General features: G+C 41.1%; 1 protein-coding gene across 4 annotated transcripts in view; it reads right to left on the bottom strand.

The window, feature by feature from the left end:
* Positions 1-18,905, bottom strand: part of LOC114466999 (tumor necrosis factor receptor superfamily member 14-like) — a 72,323-nt gene that overhangs the window by 13,574 nt on the left and 39,844 nt on the right. For all 4 annotated transcript variants that reach the window (XM_028452937.1, XM_028452935.1, XM_028452940.1 and 1 more), the window contains one exon: positions 695-820. In XM_028452937.1, the coding sequence (XP_028308738.1) occupies positions 695-820 (126 nt within the window). The remainder of the gene's footprint in view (positions 1-694; positions 821-18,905) is intronic.

Here is an 18,905-nt window from a genome sequence, read left to right as displayed (position 1 = left end):
TGGTGCTGCTAAGTGCATCAAAGACACAGCACTGCTTGAGTGCATTGCTGTGTTGTGTGGCCAAATGTTTAGACATATTTGTTGTGTTACTGCCTTTGGCGCACACGTACCTCTTGCAGGAATTGCAAGTGACGATCCCCGAGGTGTCGTCTTTTTTTTTTTATTTTTTTTTTTAATACATCCAGACTTGAGATATTTTTTTCCATGAAGACATTTCTCCACAGTGCATCAATTAGCATGTAGCTGCTCAGCTCACCTCTACTCTGCTGCAGCTTGTGTGTGACGTAACGTCATCTCAGTGGGGTACATTTGTTTACAGTGGCGGCGCAGCCGGGGATAGATCAATATCAGAATCAGGCGAGAAAGGCCATCATGGGTAGGTAATTCAGGAAGAGACTCTGATGATTGATCACAAGTGTAGTGCATGTGATTAATCACATTTGCTTTATATTCCAGGTAACGGCTGGAACAGGGAAGAGTTACAGGCAGTCTGCCTGAGTCAGAGGACTGACACTCATGTAGAGGATTGACACACCCCCAGAGGACAGATAGTCTTGCAAAGGACTGACACTCTGCAATTGAGTCTTGTCACACACTCGTGACACAAGGGAAACAAGGCAGAAAATGGTTTTCAGCCTCTGGTCTTCAGCACACACGCAGTATTATTTTTGGCTGAAAGAATGTTTTATCTTACCTGGATCACATGTTTTACAGATGAAGCACACCTTCAATCCACTGGGATTAGGCAGGAACGTTCCTCTCACACAGGGCAGGCATGAAGTGCTGCTAGACTCTGAACAGTCACTTATAACACGGTTCCCTTTTGGACACAAAACATAATTTAATGCAGTTAAACATTTCAGCACAGGTGGATAAAATACTCGACTTCATCCATCCATCCATCCATTTTCTTCCGCTTTATCCGGTGCAGGGTTGCGGAGGCAGCAGTCTCAGCAGAGATGCCCAGACCTCCCGATTCACGCAAACCTCCTCCAGCCGTTCTGGGGGAACCCCGAGGCGACACCAGGCCAGCTCAGAGCCAAAGTCCCTCCAGCGTGTCCTGGGCCTTCCACGAGGCATCTTCCCAATAGGACATGCCTGGAACACCTCCGAAGGGAGGTGACCAGGAGGCATCTGAAACAGATGCCCGAGCCACCTCAGCTGGCTCCTTTTGATGTGAAGGAGCAGCGACTCTACTCCAAGGGCTTTTCCACCGGGCAGGAGCTGGAGCTAACTTGGAGCTAGCGCGTGTTTTGGCTCCGAACCATTCTGTTTCCACCAACATAGCTCCAGCTCTCGGAGCCAAAAATCAGAGCTATGCTGGCCCCACATAGCTTTGGGGCTACAGCTCAGCTCTGAAGTGGGCGGGTGGTAGGCGGGGTTATCGACGGTCCTCCAAAAACAAAAAGCAGCCATTTTTTTTAATCTGGCGAGCGGCTGGTCACGTTAGCGCAAATCCGACAAAAAACATTTAAATGTGGGTCCAAGAAGACAGAGCAGTGGTCAGAGGAGGAGAACATTGTTTCCTGGTACTGTGGGTGTCTGAAGAGATTCAGGGAAAGTGGACGGAGCCCCACGGACTGAACAGAACTACAGCCACGGAGGAGCTCGTCCTGTAGAACTGTTACTAATTCTGGGAAGTTTTATTTTTTTCACCCTGTCATTAGCCTACTACCAATATTAGCTTGCTACATTCCCTCATTCCCTCAGCCATATTATGAACGTTACGTCTAACGTGGTGCAGGCTAGCCAGTTAGCCGCTGGTTAGCTAGGAAACCATAACAATGCTTTAATATTCCTGAAAACAGCTGCAATATTTCACTGATCTTTATTCAGAACTTATCTTATTGTTACACAATGGTCATGTAATAATTTTACTGAACTACGTGGTAACGTTTCTGCTCATGTCAGAGTTGGATTTGGAGGTTCATCTGTATCTCAGCTCATCTTCATCTCAGAACAAATCCAGTTAGATTCATTCATTCTATGCAAACATCAACATGATCAATATTATTTGTTGGTCCATCCTGAAATATAATTATACACTATTTACTTGAATTTATATTTGTTTATGAATAAATGAAACTATTATTAAGAACTAATATTATTTTCTATTCCTGGACAAAACAAGGTTCATTCTTAATCAAAAATAATTGCACACTCTTTATTGTACACGTGTTTTACCATATTTTATTTACTATCTAGAAGTTTGGGGAAATACATACATGACAAACATCCAACCATTATTCATAATGTAAAAAAAGATCAATCAGACTATTAAATAACACAGGATACAGAGAACACACACACGGATTATTATTGTTAAAAACACCAGATTTAAAACTCCAGATCTCATCAAACTCAAAACTGTCCAAATGAATCATAATGTAAAGGTTCACTTCCAAAAGAGTTGCAGAAAATATTTTTAGACAGAGAAGGAGAATATAATTTAAGAGGAGAACTACATTTAAAGATGAAATATGCTAGAACAACAGTCAAAAGGATGAGTATAACAAAATCAGTGGTTAAATTATGGAACTGCTTAAGGGATGAAATAAAACAACATAAACCAGTTTAAAAAGCTTGTTAAATCACATATTGTTAGTAAATATAAGAAAGAAGAGTAACAAGTTTACCAAGTACATGTCATATATACATTCATGTGTGTGTATGTATGTGTTTGATGTGAATGTATAAACTGTATAAATAAAACTTGTGTAGAATATATATTGTTAAAATAATAATATAAGCTAAATGTTTTTTGTGTGTGATTATCTAGAGAGCCTTGTTTAGTTTTGTTGTGAAAAGGTAGGTTTGTATAAGCTTTGCTTCAACCTACACACTTTTGGCTTAAGGATTACACAATTATTTGTTTTTGTATTTTCTTATTGTGGAGACTGCCAAATTAAATAATAAATTCAAATATTTTCAATGCTTCTATGCAGAAAAAAAGGAGAAAGATGTTAATGCAGATTTTCTTCCATGGAGCAGTCAGGGACACGGTTCATGGACCAGAACCAGGACCAGGACTACGTCCATGGTCCATAACCTCCAGCTCATGATGAACTCCTCAGCATTGGTTGGACTGGTGTTGGTTCTGGAGCAGATAAAGGCAGGCTTTGGCCCTTTCTAATAGAAAACCCACAATAATTTTTTAAGTCAATGTTAATATATATTGAGTTGGTTTGTAAATGTATTTTTACTTTGTGTAAATAAAGTTACTTATTTTGTATTCTACAAGGACTTTGTTCATTGTTTGTTGCCTACTTGTAAGCACACACACGTATTTTATTTTTATTCAGATAATTTAATTACTCTTTACATCCACTTTTTGTAAGATAGAAACATAACCTGCTGTAGCACACACTATTAGGTTTGTATTTTTTTTATTTTGATACATTTATAAAATTGAAAAGTTCATACAATACTCACCTAATGAGTAGGACATTTAAATAGAGTGCAAGTGAGATTTCCTCAAATCAAAATTTATTGAGAAAATTCAACAGCAGCAATAGGTATAAAACAAATGTGGGTCAATAAGGTGTTGTTGATCATTATTAACACAAGTTGAACAGCATGATGTGGACACAAACATTTAAATACAGCATCACTTCAGTCACACACACAGTAAGTCCTCGGTTCAAACGCAGATGGATGAATGACATCAGGACACGTTAGTTTGACAAAAACTTGCGCTGATTCTGGCTGTATTGAGTCGCAGCAGTGTGATCACGGACATGCACAGTCAGCATTAAGAGCATCTATAATGATAAACATACATATCAAAATCAACTTATTGCCTTTATCTGCTGTACTTATGCAGGCGTAGTTGAAGCTAAGTCGCTTAGCAAAGGCTAACACTAACACAGTCATTGTTAAGCAATAAAAAATCCTTGATAATTACCTGTGTTCACAAATGTTGCTGCAGATTCCTGTGACTCCGATGAAGACGGGTAGAGTTGTTCAGCTGAATATTTACATAGGAAAAGATAGTATTCATACGATGTCAACAGTCAAAGCATGGGCTTCATTATAGCGCAAGTGCTCATGGGTAAACTGCTACGTAATCAGTGACGTACTGACGTATTGTGGCTCCAACTTGCCGCTGCTGCGGTGGAAAACCAAACCGGTTCTTCAGCTAAACAGGACTAGCTCTGAAGTAGCTCTAGCACCAACTGTAGCTCCGAACGAAAAGCCTGTGCTCTTGGTGGAAAAGCCCTAACCAAGCTCCTCCCAGGCGACTGAGCTTCTCACCCTATCTCGAAGGTTGCAAACCGCCCCAGTGCACGCTGAAGGTCCTGATTTGATGAAGCCAACAGAACAACATCATCTGCAAACAGCAAAGAGGAGATCCTGAGGTTCCCAAATCGGACTCCCTCCGATCCCTGGCTGCACCTAGAAATTCTGTCCATAAAAGTAATGAACAGAACAGGTGACAAAGGGCAGCCCTGGCGGAGACCAACATGCATTGGAAACAGGTCTGACTTACTGCCGGCAATGCAAACCAGCCTCCTGCTGCGGTCATACAGGGAACGGACAGCCCTTAGCAAAGGGCCCCGGACCCCATACTCCCAGAGCACCTGCCACAGGGCACCATGAGGGACATGGTCGAACGCCTTCTCCAGTTCCACAAAGCACATGTGGACTGGTTGGGCGAACTCCCACGAACCCTCGAGCACCCGATGAAGGGTATAAAGCTGGTCCAGTGTGCCGCGACCAGGACGAAAACCGCATTGTTCCTCCTGAAACATACACACACACACACACACACCACACACCTACGGACATTGTACGCATGTGACTATCATATGCGATATGGATGGCGCCAATCCCGTGGGACAAGCTGACCTCTTCCCTTCCCTATCTTCTGGGGTGGGGCTATCAATCTGTATAGTATTGTGTGTGGAAAGTTTTGCAGTTAGTTCTGCATTTTCCGTCCGGCCACGGACGGACAGGACCACCTCTGACCATCCTGCTTTGTACTCTTTTTTATTTAGTTTAGAATAAATCCTTTTTTATTACTTCATCACCTTTTTCAGTCTGATTCTCATCATTCATCAACACAGAGCATCCGTCACAATTTAAAGCCAAGGTAACCGTAAAATTGGCACTGACAATTTCTAGCCAGGTGTAGTATTAATTTGGTTTTAGCCATTTTGTTAAATATAATTTTTGGTTTGCTAGTTAATAATGCATGAAGTTAGGGGCTTCTAAACCACCCTCACGTTTATTTTTTTGAAGGGATAAAATGCTAATTTTGGGTTTTTTATTCCTAGCAAAGAATTTTGGAATTGCAGAATCTAATCTTTGGAACCATTGCGTTGGTGGTTTCAGTGGGATCATAGAGAATTTCTATGATCAATATCATTTATTCTAATTAGTTGCAAGCAAAGTTTTAGCAGGCCTGCTGTTCCTGAAAACAGCTCACGTGCAGGTGAGTATCAGAAACAAAAGTGTGTGTACAGAGATTTTTGAGAGTCTTCTTGGGCTGGTACAATGAGGAAGATGGCACAAACGTGTTTTGGCTAATTTATCACAAAGACCAGTCCAGCCAACTGCATCATGACCTTGAGGTTATGCGAAAATAGTGCACAATGTGTGTGTGTGTGTGTGTGTGTGTGTGTGTGTGTGTGTGTGTGTGTGTGTGTGTGTGTGTGTGTGTGTGTGTGTGTGTGTGTGTGTGTGTGTGTGTGTTGAATACCAAAGCAACACAGTGTCAGGGCATATAAGACACAAATACAGAAATAAAAGAAATATCCTTCAAACTAAACAACTAATGATACAAGGTTCAGTGCTTCTTTTGTGTAGCCAAACAGACTTCATAGAGAGAGATAGTAACCACCTTTCGTCAAACTTTGACAGGTGTGACGTCACGCCCTTTGTCCCGCCCCCCTAGCCGGAAGTCCCGCCTTCCCAAACCGGAAGTCCCGCCTTAGAAAGCCCTACAAAAAAAAAAAAAAAAAAAAAAAAAATTCTTTCACACACACACGCACACGCACGCACGCACGCGCACACACACACACACACACACACACACACACACACACACACAACCATGAAATGCTTTGTAGAAGGGTTTTGTTTGTTAAACCTTTCAAACTAAACGGTAGCTATTCTATTTTTTCCAATATAGTAGTCGCATACTTACTTAATTCACCAGCCCCTCAATGAACCTTTTTAAAGAAAAACAAAGTGTGGGTTTGTCCCTTGAGATGAAGTGATCCACCAACAGGCGCAGAAGTGTGCTTTGAACGCACACACACAGAGAGTGAGAGAGGGTTTCAGTCACCTTTCTGCTCCAAAACTATTCATGCATTTAAGAAAATGTACAAGTTAAATATTATAGAGAAGTATAGAACACTTGAATGAAACATTAGAAAAGAAGTTGATCGAGGATGCTTAATATAATTTTGATTGTTTAAGTTTTGTGCTTACATGTTACCATCGTTGGTATGAGAGAAATTGTGTCATCTTTGGACAGACAGTAGTGTTTCAGTTGTAAAAGGGGTTAGGCAAAATAAGTCTAGACTTCAGCTTAAACCCCTTTCGGTCAGGCATCATTTAGCGGTTGACATTCTTAATGTATACATATTTTTTTTCTTTCTTTCTTTTTCCTGTCGTGTAATGTGTGGGATCTTTGAATGACCTTAGATCTGGATGTTCACAATGACCGAAGAAATAAACTAACTAACAATCCAACACAAACCCTGAGTTCAGACGGCATAAAATAAAAGTGTTTTGCTTTGAAAAGAAGATGCAAAAAAGCTTTCCAAATCTTACCATTCATAGCAGCAATATGACCATGCATGGTCATCACTATGGAGAAGAGTGCTTCACACATCAGACTTACCTCTGAACTTTAAACTAGTCACACACACACACACACACACACACACACACACACACACACACACACACACACACACACACACACACACACACACACACACACACACACACACACACACACACACACACACACACACAACCCCCACCCACACAGGCACACAGGCTTCACACATCAGACTTACCTCTAAACTTTTCACACACGCACGCACACACACACACTGGCTTCACCATGTCTACTGGTATCATTAGTGAAACTGTTGTTACAATTCTACAAGAATCAAAACGTATTGCCGGTCACCATGAAAAGTCTTTGGTGATTTTGAAAAGAATTCAGACACCACCTCCATTTCCTTTGCATCAAGAGTGGTCGCTTGAAAGTTATGGTGAACGCGGGAGCTGGGGGTATTTTTTCAAGTATGAGACAGGTGAACTCTGTCTGTATCAGAAGAATATTTGTGAAACCACGCAAATGTCTGCGGCTGATTTGTCGTCAAATGACTGGGGTGTATTAAAACTAGCTAACCCTAGAAACATCAAAAATAATGAAGAAGCTGCTTCTGATCCAGCAAAAAAGCAAAAGCTGAATCCTTTTCCCACAACCACCGATTTATGTGAGCTAAAAGAACCATTTGTGAGTATTTGGTTGACAAAAACATCAGGCACAGCCCGTTGGTTCTACCGCGCTAGTTATAAGAAGCAGAAAGACAATACCCCTGAGCAGAGATCGAGACATTACTTTGTTCTGGATCTTTTCAACTCAGAATGTGGAGTTTTTTTGCAACATTTTGACTGTGCCAGCAGTAGCATGGTCAGAAAAAATGGAAGAAATCAATGATAAAATTACCCTACTTTTTCACAGTTGCCGCGTCTGGAACGATACTTTGATGGTAAAAAAATAACCATATTTCATTTTAGACCCACCCCCCTCCTTTTAAATAGGAGGTCTATAAAATACATTGGTCCAAACCATAAGTTATCCACTACTGAAAGAAAAAGCAGCCGGAAGAACCATGCCTTCTACCAAGAGAAACACCAGAAGCAACCGCCCGACTGCTAAAGACCTTTCAAAGTTTTGGGGGCCTTACACTAAAACTCGAACCCCCGAAACCGACCTGCACTCCCAGGATGCAAAGTGTTCGGACGAGCCTTCACCATCCCCTGCGTTATCGGACTCGCAGGAGCTTCTCTCTGATCCGCAACTCCAGGACGACGCGTGTGTGAGCGCACCTCCACCATCTCCGGACACGCAGGAACTCTTTGTCGACAGTCAGTGTCAGGTTGCTGTGTTTATGGACACACCCGAGTCTCCCCCCGCCTTGCCTGACACGGAGGATCTCTTCTCCGACATGACTTTAACCACACCGAACCGCAGAGGTCCATCGCCGTACCCTCGGTCCTTATCGCCTATACCGGAAGATTGCTGCGTCGTGGTTGCGCCCTGCTCACACATCACCGACTCCTCCTCTTCTGAATCGACAATGTCAGAAGACAATTATTCAGGAGGTACCGAGCCAGATCAGACTCCGCCCGGAGCAGGAAGTAGCGGCGGGGATGAGATTGACAGCGGGGTCCTCGACTTTGCTAAAACGATAAAAGTGGGTGTGCTTCATCTTCTCAGCTACGTTCTGGACAAGTACAAGAGAGAAACGTGCAACGGATGCAAAATCGAGCATCCCAGCCAGCGGCAGCATGATTGCTTGGATGTCCTCGAGCACGAATTCTACAAAGACAACTTTCACGGACTGATGAAAAAACTCTACACCCCCAAGTTAATTCCAGCCATCAAACATCTCTTTAACCTGTACAACATTCCGATGGAGGAACGCAAAGTCAGAGCCGCCGTGCAGATTCTTTTGCTACGTTTGAGGTCAACGTCCAAAATCCACGACACCATATTTGACATGTATGACACGCTGGTCGGCGAAAAAGGGGTTACGATCGAGCACCTGGAAGAGATGGCCGAGTTTTGGAAAAATCCTTGATTCTGTTTTTGAGAAATGGGGAGCTTCTTTGGAAAGGTCCTCGCCGACATTGAGAGCCAAATGGTAATTTCTCAGTTAATTAAGCTATTGTGTCAGGTTATTGAGAACAATGTCTCAGCGTCTACAAACACCAATGTTTTGTCAGAGACACGGACATTGAGAGACTGGAAAACTTGTTGGCAATAACAAGATCCCACCCCGCTCCAGTACTTTGGAGTGTGATGATCCGCGACACAGTATTTTTGTGCCAATCTGGTTTGTCCGAATGCTTTAAAGAAATTCTAAAACACCTGGCTAATCATGTAGTGAGAGCCTCTCATCTGCTTGCATTTTACGCTCTACTCGTTGATGTTACCACCAAACTTGTGCTAAAAAATCATTCTGTAAATATCATGTTTGAGCTTGAAAAAATACACAATGTCATTTACCGTACTGTGGATCATTCTGTACTGGCTCAGATTTTAACAATGATAAAAAGGTAGATTTAGACTTTTGTACGTTGTGTGATGTTTTAATTATTCATTCATGTTAGTTGTAGGTTTTTGAAAAAGTAAACGTTTAAAAATTAAAAAAAACTTGTGTGCTATTGTTTTAATTATTCATTCATGTTAGTTGTAGGTTTTTGAAAAAGTAAATGTTTAAAATTTAAAAAAACTTGTGTGCTATTGTTTTAATTATTCATTCATGTTAGTTGTAGGTTTTTGAAAAAGTAAACGTTTAAAAATTAAAAAAACTTGTGTGCTATTGTTTTAATTATTCATTCATGTTAGTTGTTGTCTTTTTGAAAAGCAATGTGTTTGCTAATGTTTTATATCTATATATGTATACTTAAAATGACTGATGCATCGCTAATAAAAATGAATAAATACTGTAAACCCTCTCTTTTCTTCTCATTCTTCCTTATCATGTCTGAGATACGTTTCATGAAAAAAGTATACTACACCCCAGCTCACCACGGTAGCTTTGGCGGTGTAGAGCGACTCCGTAGAGGTGTGCAAGATGAAATGGGAAAGACTATCCCTGTAGAAAATGTTAAGAAATTCCTATCAACGCAAGATGCATATACTCTACACAAACCCGCCAGAATACATTTTCCTAGAAATTGGGTTTTTGTGTCTCGCCCCGCTAAATCAATTTCAGGCTGACCTGTGCGATATGCAGGCCCTGTCTGAGCACAATGATGGGTACAATTATTTATTAACGGTCATAGATGTATTTTCCAAGAAAGCTTACGTGAGGGCTCTGAAAAGAAAAACCGCAAAGGAAGTGGTGAATGCCTTTGAATCCATTTTTGCCGAAAGTCAGACGCCCAAAAAAAATTCAAACCGACGCGGGGAAAGAATTTTTTAATAAAAGTTTTGAGGTTTTGATGAAAAAATACAGAATCGTTCATTTTTCCACAGCCATCAATCTCAAAGCTTCTGTGGTGGAAAGATTCAATCGTACTTTAAAGGGTAGAATGTGGAGATATTTTACAGCAAACAACACTTTGCGATACCTCAATGTCCTACAAGACTTGGTGAAAGGTTATAATCACAGCTATCACACCAGTATTAAAATGAGGCCTGTGCAGGTGACCTCGGACAACACCGATCAAGTGTTTCAAAACTTGTACGGTACACCTCAAACACATCTTCCAAAGATGAATTTTAAGAAGGGTGACATAGTCAGGATCTCAAAGTTGAGGGGAGTGTTTGATAAAAAATATGAACAGAGTTTTACGGATGAAATGTTTACAATATCACACTGTGTACCCCGCAGACCACCTGTGTACAAACTAACAGATTATGACGGAGAAGCCATCCAAGGTTCATTTTACGAGGCAGAGTTGCAAAAAGTAACGATGGACAAAGACAAAGTCTATCATGTAGAGAAGATTCTGAATCGACGCACCTTGAAGGGTGAAAAACAGGTTTTTGTACAGTGGAAAAATTGGCCCGAGAAATTTAACAGTTGGATCAAGGAATCTGATTTGAAAAATGTATAAAAGATCTACGCAAGATGGCAAAAATCATCATTTCACCATGTACGGCCCAAAGGATGAAGGGTTTTTCATCACTCTTCCCTCCAACGCCAGCCTCAACGTTTTTAAAGACAACAAGAGTTCCAGTTACCGGGTGGATTTACCTCAACATATAAATTTAGACGGACGCTGGGAGGTAGCCATGACGCAAATTTCATATCCGCACAGCTTCTTTACCATAGCGCAGAGTGACGCCTATTTTTATTGGAGGGAAAAACCCAAAGAACCGGGGAAAGAAAGCGTCGTACATCAGCAGAGATTTAGAGGAGGCTATTACAATACCATAGGAACCTTTATGAATGAGCTGAATAGTTTTTTTAGAAAAATCAATTCCGATATTTATCTCGTCTATAGCGGTATTCAAAAAAAGATGGAATTCCAAGCCGGAGCTCAAACTCACGTACTCTTTGACGCACCAGCGGCTTACCTGCTGGGACTAAAACCGGGGGAATGGTTTGTGTTTGACCAAAAGTTTGCACACTACCCAGCCGATTTACGCGCAGGGTTTTACCACATGTATTGTTACTGCGACATTGTAAGTCCGCAGATGGTCGGTGATGTATATGCACCGCTTTTGAGAACGTTCGATATTAAAGGAACGTACGGTGACATTATCACGCAATATTTCAATCCCTCTTATTACTTACCGGTAGCCAAACATCACATTGAAAACATTAAAATTGAGATAAAATCAGATCAAAACAAACCGGTAGATTTTACCTATGGTAAGACTATCGTAACGCTTCACTTTAGACCCAAAGCATGAAGCCGTCAGCTTATATAAACCATCCGTCTAAGACAATGTCATTCAGTGTCGAGACGTTGAGCTAAGGTAACTACCCGTTAGTCTACATCCAAAAGAAGAAAAATAAAAAATAAAAAATGGTTAGGGCCGCCTTGAGAGAGGACCCTCACCGTTTTGTATCTTATTATGAGAGTCAGGTCGGCGGGAATTTGCCCGGCTTTTATGGAGCCCCGGTAATGTATGGGCGAGGGATAGGATCCTTGTTTTCTAAATTATTTCGTTTTATTAGTCCTCTGGTGAAGAAGGGTTTTGCCATAGCTAAACCGCATCTTAAAGAGGCAGCCAGCAACATTGCCTCGGACGTGTTTGCCCGTACGATGGCACGAAGCAGTGATTCAAAGCAAGAGGGGAGCGGCGGTATTATGGTCATGTCACGTAGATCGAGAAAGCGACCCCCCGGAGAAGGAGCCCCTTCAAACTCTAATAAACGATCACGCGGTAAGAAGAGGAAACCAGTTGCAAAAAGCAGACGCGCAAAGAACAAGTCTACCCGGAGCTCCGATATTTTTTAATTAAATCAAATATGGCACTGTTGCACCAGAAATCTCCAGAGTGCACCCTCGCAGAATTAGATATATTCGCTGTTCCGATGACGCAGCTTTCGATTGATGATAAAATCTACACTGAAATCTCTCCCTTGTCGGCCATCGCCGGCGGAGGACCTATAGAGTTTTTCATCCCCGGAGATGGGGACAAGTATCTGGACCTGAACGATACATTGTTACATCTCCGTGTGAAAATCACCAACGACGACGGCACGGACCTGGCAAACGACGCATCCGTAGCCCTCATCAATTATCCTCTAAATACAATTTTCAGTCAGTGTGACGTTACTTTGGGGGATAGACTGATTTCGCAGTCTAGCGCTACACATCCCTACCGCGCTATGATTGAGACTCTTCTCAACTTTTCAGAGAACACTCTGAAAAGTCAGTTTAGCGCAGGCCTTTTTTACAAAGATACAGCCGGTGCAATAAACTCTACAGTGACCGTTAACGGACCGAATAAAGGATTAAATAAGAGAGCGGCTTTCACAAGCACCTCCAGAGAAGTGCACCTGCTCGGCCCTCTTCACGGAGATATATTTTTCTGCGAGAGACTTTTGCTGAATTCGGTTGATTTGAGAATTAAACTGACCAGAGCTAGCGACGCTTTTTGCCTCACCGGAGTCCGCGACTCTAAGTTTCGTCTGAAAATATTGGGAGCCTCTCTGTTTGCAAAAAAAGTCTCTGTGTCCCCGGCTGTGCGGTTAGGTCACACCGCAGCCTTAATGAAAGGTAACGCTCTCTACCCCCTCTCGCGGGTCAACGTAAAAACATACTCCATACCGGAGAACTCTAGGATATGCACCCAGGAGAATCTGTTTCTGGGTTCCATGCCCAAATACGTGGTACTGGCTATGGTACACCACGAAGCCTTTACTGGGAGAAGAGACCTATCACCATTTAATTTCATTCACAACGACGTTAAATACCTGGCTCTCTGTCAGGACGGCAGACAGATCCCCGCTAAGGCTTTCCAGCCACAATTTAACGCCGGGTTATCCGTCAGAGAATTTTACAACATGTTCCTGGCTACAGGGAGACATCTTAAAGACTGACCTCTGAGCATCACCCGGGAGTATTTTAACGAAGGATACTCTCTGTTTGTGTTTAATCTCAACCCGGGCGATGACAATGACGCCCTCTCCCCCATTTCAAACGGAAATCTAAGACTGGAGATGAGATTTAGAGTTCCCTTACCAAACACCACTACGCTTATCGTCTACGCCTGTTACGTTTCTATTTTGGAGATCAACGCTAAGAGGCAGGTTCTGGTGGATTATTATTGAGAAGATGGATAACATTCAACTAGAGACTCTATTGCATAGTCTGTTGGGGGATGCGTTCTGCGGTGTGTGGGCGTCGGATCAACTTCCCGCGCTGAATCCGTCTTTTAAACCACCCGCCTACTTTATAGTCAACACACACCCCGGTCACATGCCCTGAGAACACTGGTTAGCTCTGACCTTGGAAAAGAACCGCAAAGCCACCTTTTTCGACTCTTATGGATTCCCCCCGGACTTTGCGCACTACCCAACCACCATCTTACAGTTTTTGAAAGATCGCTCACAAAACATAGAATACCACGACAAGCAGTTGCAACACCCCCTGTCAGCGGTTTGCGGACATCACTGCGTCTATTATCTCTGCCATCGGGCGTGCGGGTTATCTTACGGACAGACGCTGTCTCTGTACGATGATGATGTGATAAAGAATGATCTTACGGTGTACGAATATGTCAGAAAATATCAGCGATGTGTTAAAAATGAATTCAATCGCAATCCAAAACAGGGGAATTGTTCTTTACAAATGCTTAAAGATTGTCATAAATAAAAAAAATTACTTTTTTTATGCTTATGCTATGCCATTACCCACGTGTATTTTGCTTTAAAAATGTACACTCACAAAATATGCTCAATAAATATTTTTATTGATGAAAGACAATAAAATGCATCACAGTTATTTATGATGAAATGTTAATCCATGGCGATGATAAAGTATTTTGTTTTCCAACAGTCCGTTCGGCAGCTAATTCTCTCTCGGGAGTGATCCATTTTGGGGATAGTACACGGAACGCCTTTTTTCTTCTTTTTCCTTCAGGTGTTTCAAATTCTTTATCGCGGAAACCACCGGCCTCCCTCTTGAGCAGACGGTATTGATCGCGAGCATGCGGGTTATTTATTGTGGATAAGGGGATGTTTAGTTCTGACAGAGTATTTAAAAACTCTGTCCACCCCGCAGGCGATGGCTCCCTGGTTTTTTTCTTAAAAGGGTGGGTGAGATACTTTAACAAATCAATCACGTGAGAACCTTGCACAGCGTCGCCCCTGAAAATGAATTCCCCCTTGGAATTCCAGCCTTCATGATTCTCCGATATTTTTTTTAAGACGTACTCTGCGCTCTTGCGATCTCGCTGGGGGAGGTTTTTCAAAAGATCTTGGTCCGTACGGTCATCGCCGGATGTTTGTGGTTTGTGAGAAGACGTTTGAGCTTTGGCGTCATACGGAACATCCAACTGCTCCGGGTGCTGGGTCGTTGCCACCCTACGATCCTCTCTCTGACCCTGCTTCATAAAGGTCAGATATCTTTGCAGTAGCTCGTTATACTTTTTAATTTTCTCATGAGGACTCACACCCTGCTCGTACAAGATTGTTCTCATACGGTCGTCCAAATCCAGCTCAGCGTTCTCTCTCATGGATGGCGAAGGCTGAGTTAGACTCTTTAACTGGTGAGGTGAAATAAGAAACATTTTTTGGGGCTTCTTTAAAGTCATTATCTCTGGATCAGTCCTCCGATGAGATTGCCGAGCAAAGGCACGACGGTCGAGAGCAGAGGTAGAATAAAACCACCAGTTTGCTTCTTTAGAGCCCGCTGCTTGTGTTTTATGCTGGTTTTTTTATCGGCCAACAGCTTAATAATTTTTTTCTGCCTCTTCAGTTTTTTAAACTGAGAAGGATTCAACGGGATGTTTCCTTTCAGAAGATTTAAGGCGATCTCACACAATGCTTGGATAAAATCGGGGGAACTGTGAATAACAATGTCCTTTCGTTTCTTGGGTGAAGCATGATACAGAGCCGCCAACAAGGGGGCGTTTCTTTTTATACGTGCCGACATGACGTTTTGGGGGTGTAAACGGCCAGACGTGCGTGAGGCTCTACACGGGTCCTTAGTCTGTATAGCTCTGGGCATACGGGTGTGAGGTCTACTATTAAATACCGGTGAACATCTTTGGCGACGTCGTCAAAGCTCTCTAAAAAAAGGCCTTTTGTGAAATCTGATGAGCCAATATGTTAATTTGGAGTTTATCCCTGGGATTTTATTTATCTTTCTGGTGGTAAGTAATTATCCTAATAAAAATGAATAACTGGACGTAGGGAAATCCTAAAGTTAACTACAGCAAAATGATTTGAACAACATAAACACCGTTTTGAAAAAGTCAGTGTTTGGAGGGTAACTTTTTCTTTTCTAATAATCTAGCACAATTACAAATTACCTGACAAAAATTGAATCCTAATATTGATTGATTTGCTTTTGGCTGTCTTCCAACATAGACGATTCAATACAAAGAATAAACATTCATTTAAACAGCAAAAATGGAATGAGCTGAATCTGTATCGGAGCCCACCCCCAAACAGCACGATATAAAAACAATAACAGCACCATTCATTCATCAACTTATAAACTTGTGATTCAAAGCCTTTTGTTTTTTAAAGACTTTTTTTAAACATTGACCACGAACTCATAGTGACCCTCGAGATCATTACAGACTTTAACACCATAAACAGAAACATACCTTTATCATTTGTTCTAAATTTACTTTGTACTTTAACCGATTGCTTTTGAATTTCTTCAAATCAAACATGCAAATAAAGACAAGTTACATGTAACCAATACATTTTCAGGTTAACAGTTACGCTACATTAAAGGAAATGTTTTAATTTATGACATAGACCATGGATCACCAACCTTTCTAAAACACGAGCTACTTCAAAGTGCTACCAGTTTAATACACGCTGCTTCAATTTTCCAGTTTTACTTTAATTAGAGGGAAGACTTTGTTTCATTCTTGAAAATAAACAGGGAGTCATCGCGTTCCCACTATACCTGCCATCAACTGCTCTTTACCATGTTTTTGGATTGTAACAATTATGTAAGATTTATAAACTCCACCTTCTTATTTAATTTTATTGCCTTAAACACCAAATCTGCAGCATCTTTAATGAAACACTGCTGGGACAGATGTTTCAGTGAAAATAAACCTGTTAATTTAATTGTTTATGTAATGCTTATCGTGTCTGATTTAACTCTAACTTAAATGTAGATCAAATGCAATTATTGTGCATCATCTGGCTGAAATATTTATAATTTCACTAAACCATGATTTGTTTTTATCTAAGCGAGTTTTTACCAGAACAAGTGGATGTGTGCCGCTATTTCTGTTCACATCTATTGTTTTTACGCAAATTATGCTCAGGCATCGCTGCAGACAGCTAAAGGGTCTTGACGTTGGAGCAAACGGGTAACGGAACATTATTGTACACCCTGTAGTGTTTGGTGACCGATGTAAAGTTTAATAGGTAATGCGTTGATGAAGAAGAAAAAGTGTGTTTGGCTCAATGCGAACGTGTTTAACTAGCGGTTTGCCTGTAATAATCCTCACGGGTAGAGCGTCATTTATCTGTTTAATAGATGTTTATCACCAGAACTGACGCTGACGCTGTCTCAATATTAACTTACTATTAGAAATCAAAACATCAAACCCCGGAAACAGAGTAAATGTGTCCATACCGTCTGTAATATCACCAAGTTTACCAAAGAACAACTATTTATTCCTAGTTATTGTTTCCAGAGTTTTATTGCCGGTTATTAATTCCTTAACGCTCCGCTGATCAGACAGAAACAGAATAATTCAGACAGCCTGTCGTTATAAAAATACAATCAAAATAAAGGTGATGATGTGTCTATAACCATCAATGTTTGTTGTTATATACGTAAACCGGCTAAAGCAAAACATTCCAGCGCTCCCACCACACACACACACACACACAACCCCCACCCCCTTGGAACCACGGCTGCTGCAGATGATGAGAAAATAACAGCGGCAGCCACAAGGCAAAACTGTGGTTGGCGGGACAAAACCGGGTCCGTCTTAAAAACAATGTTATTCGTGAATAAATCATGATATTATAATCAAAACATATTTATCATCATATTATGTACGTATTCTGCGTAAAATTATACTCTAAAAAGCTCATTCTTCTTGAATTCTTTTATGTTTTGGACACGCAAGTGCCTGGAGCAGCATTGGCCTCCACTCTCCCCTTCATCCAAAACTCTCCTGGCTTTTAAAACATGCCTCATTAGATGAGTAGCTGTGCCTGTTGGTGGATCACTTCAACTCAAAGGACAAAACCACACTTTCTTTAAAACAGTTCGTTGAGGGGTTGGTGAATTAATGCTGAAAGTATGATACTATATTATGAGATTGTGAGTATGAGTCTATATTATTCAACTACTACAACACCACTTTGCTGCATCACTTACTGGAAATATTCAACGCAGTTCATTTTGTTTCATCTTCCCAAACTGAACAATTAATATTCAGGCATAATCTTCTTATTTAACACAAATTAAAGTTATGTTGCCTTCAAGGCAATAAATATAAGAAATAATATTATATTAATGAAAAATAATAAAGTTGAAATTAGAAAGAAATACTTAACCCTCCTGTGTTATAAGTTTTATGACATTTACCTTCTTTGAATATGTCCCATTCAAACAGACAATTAAACTTTAAAAACAAGTCATAGCTGGCTCGTATGAAACAGATGAGCACCAACTAAAAGTCCCTGTGCGTTCTCCAATTTCATCCAACGGGTAATATTTGAAAAAGGTCATCAGAGGTGGTCGGGGTAGGTGAAGGAATGTTTTTGAAGTCAGACCATATCGGATAATGATGAATCACATGCAGATGGAAAAACAAACGCACCAAGACTGCTTTTTTTTTGTTTTGTTTTTTTTTTTGTTGGTGGGATGGTTGAAATTGTGCCTGTGTGGGTGGGGTGTGTGTGTGTGTGTGTGTGTGTGTGTGTGTGTGTGTGTGTGTGTGTGTGTGTGTGTGTGTGTGTGTGTGTGTGTGTGTGTGTGTGTGTGTGTGTGTGTGTGTGTGTGTGTGTGTGTGTGTGTGTGTGTGTGTGTGACTAGTTTAAAGTTCAGAGGTAAGTCTGATGTGTGAAGCACTCTTCTCCATAGTGATGACCATGCATGGTCATATTGCTGCTATGAATGGTAAGATTTGGAAAGCTTTTTTGCATCTTCTTTTCAAAGCAAAACACTTTTATTTTATGCCGTCTCAACTCAGGGTTTGTGTTGGATTGTTAGTTAGTTTATTTCTTCGGTCATTGTGAACATCCAGATCTACGGTCATTCAAAGATCCCACACACATTACACGACAGGAAAAAGAAAGAAAGAAAAAAAATATGTATACATTAAGAATGTCAACCGCTAAATGATGCCTGACCGAAAGGGGTTTAAGCTGAAGTCTAGACTTATTTTGCCTAACCCCTTTTACAACTGAAACACTACTGTATGTCCAAAGATGACACAATTATACAATTTCTCTCATACCAACGATGGTAACATGTAAGCACAAAACTTAAACAATCAAAATTATATTAAGCATCCTCGATCAACTTCTTTTCTA

The sequence above is a fragment of the Gouania willdenowi genome, chromosome 7 (assembly GCF_900634775.1).
Source record: "Gouania willdenowi chromosome 7, fGouWil2.1, whole genome shotgun sequence".
NCBI lineage: Eukaryota > Metazoa > Chordata > Actinopteri > Blenniiformes > Gobiesocidae > Gouania > Gouania willdenowi.
The sequence above is the reverse complement of the archived record's forward strand: the minus strand, read 5'-3'. Positions and strand labels throughout refer to the sequence as shown.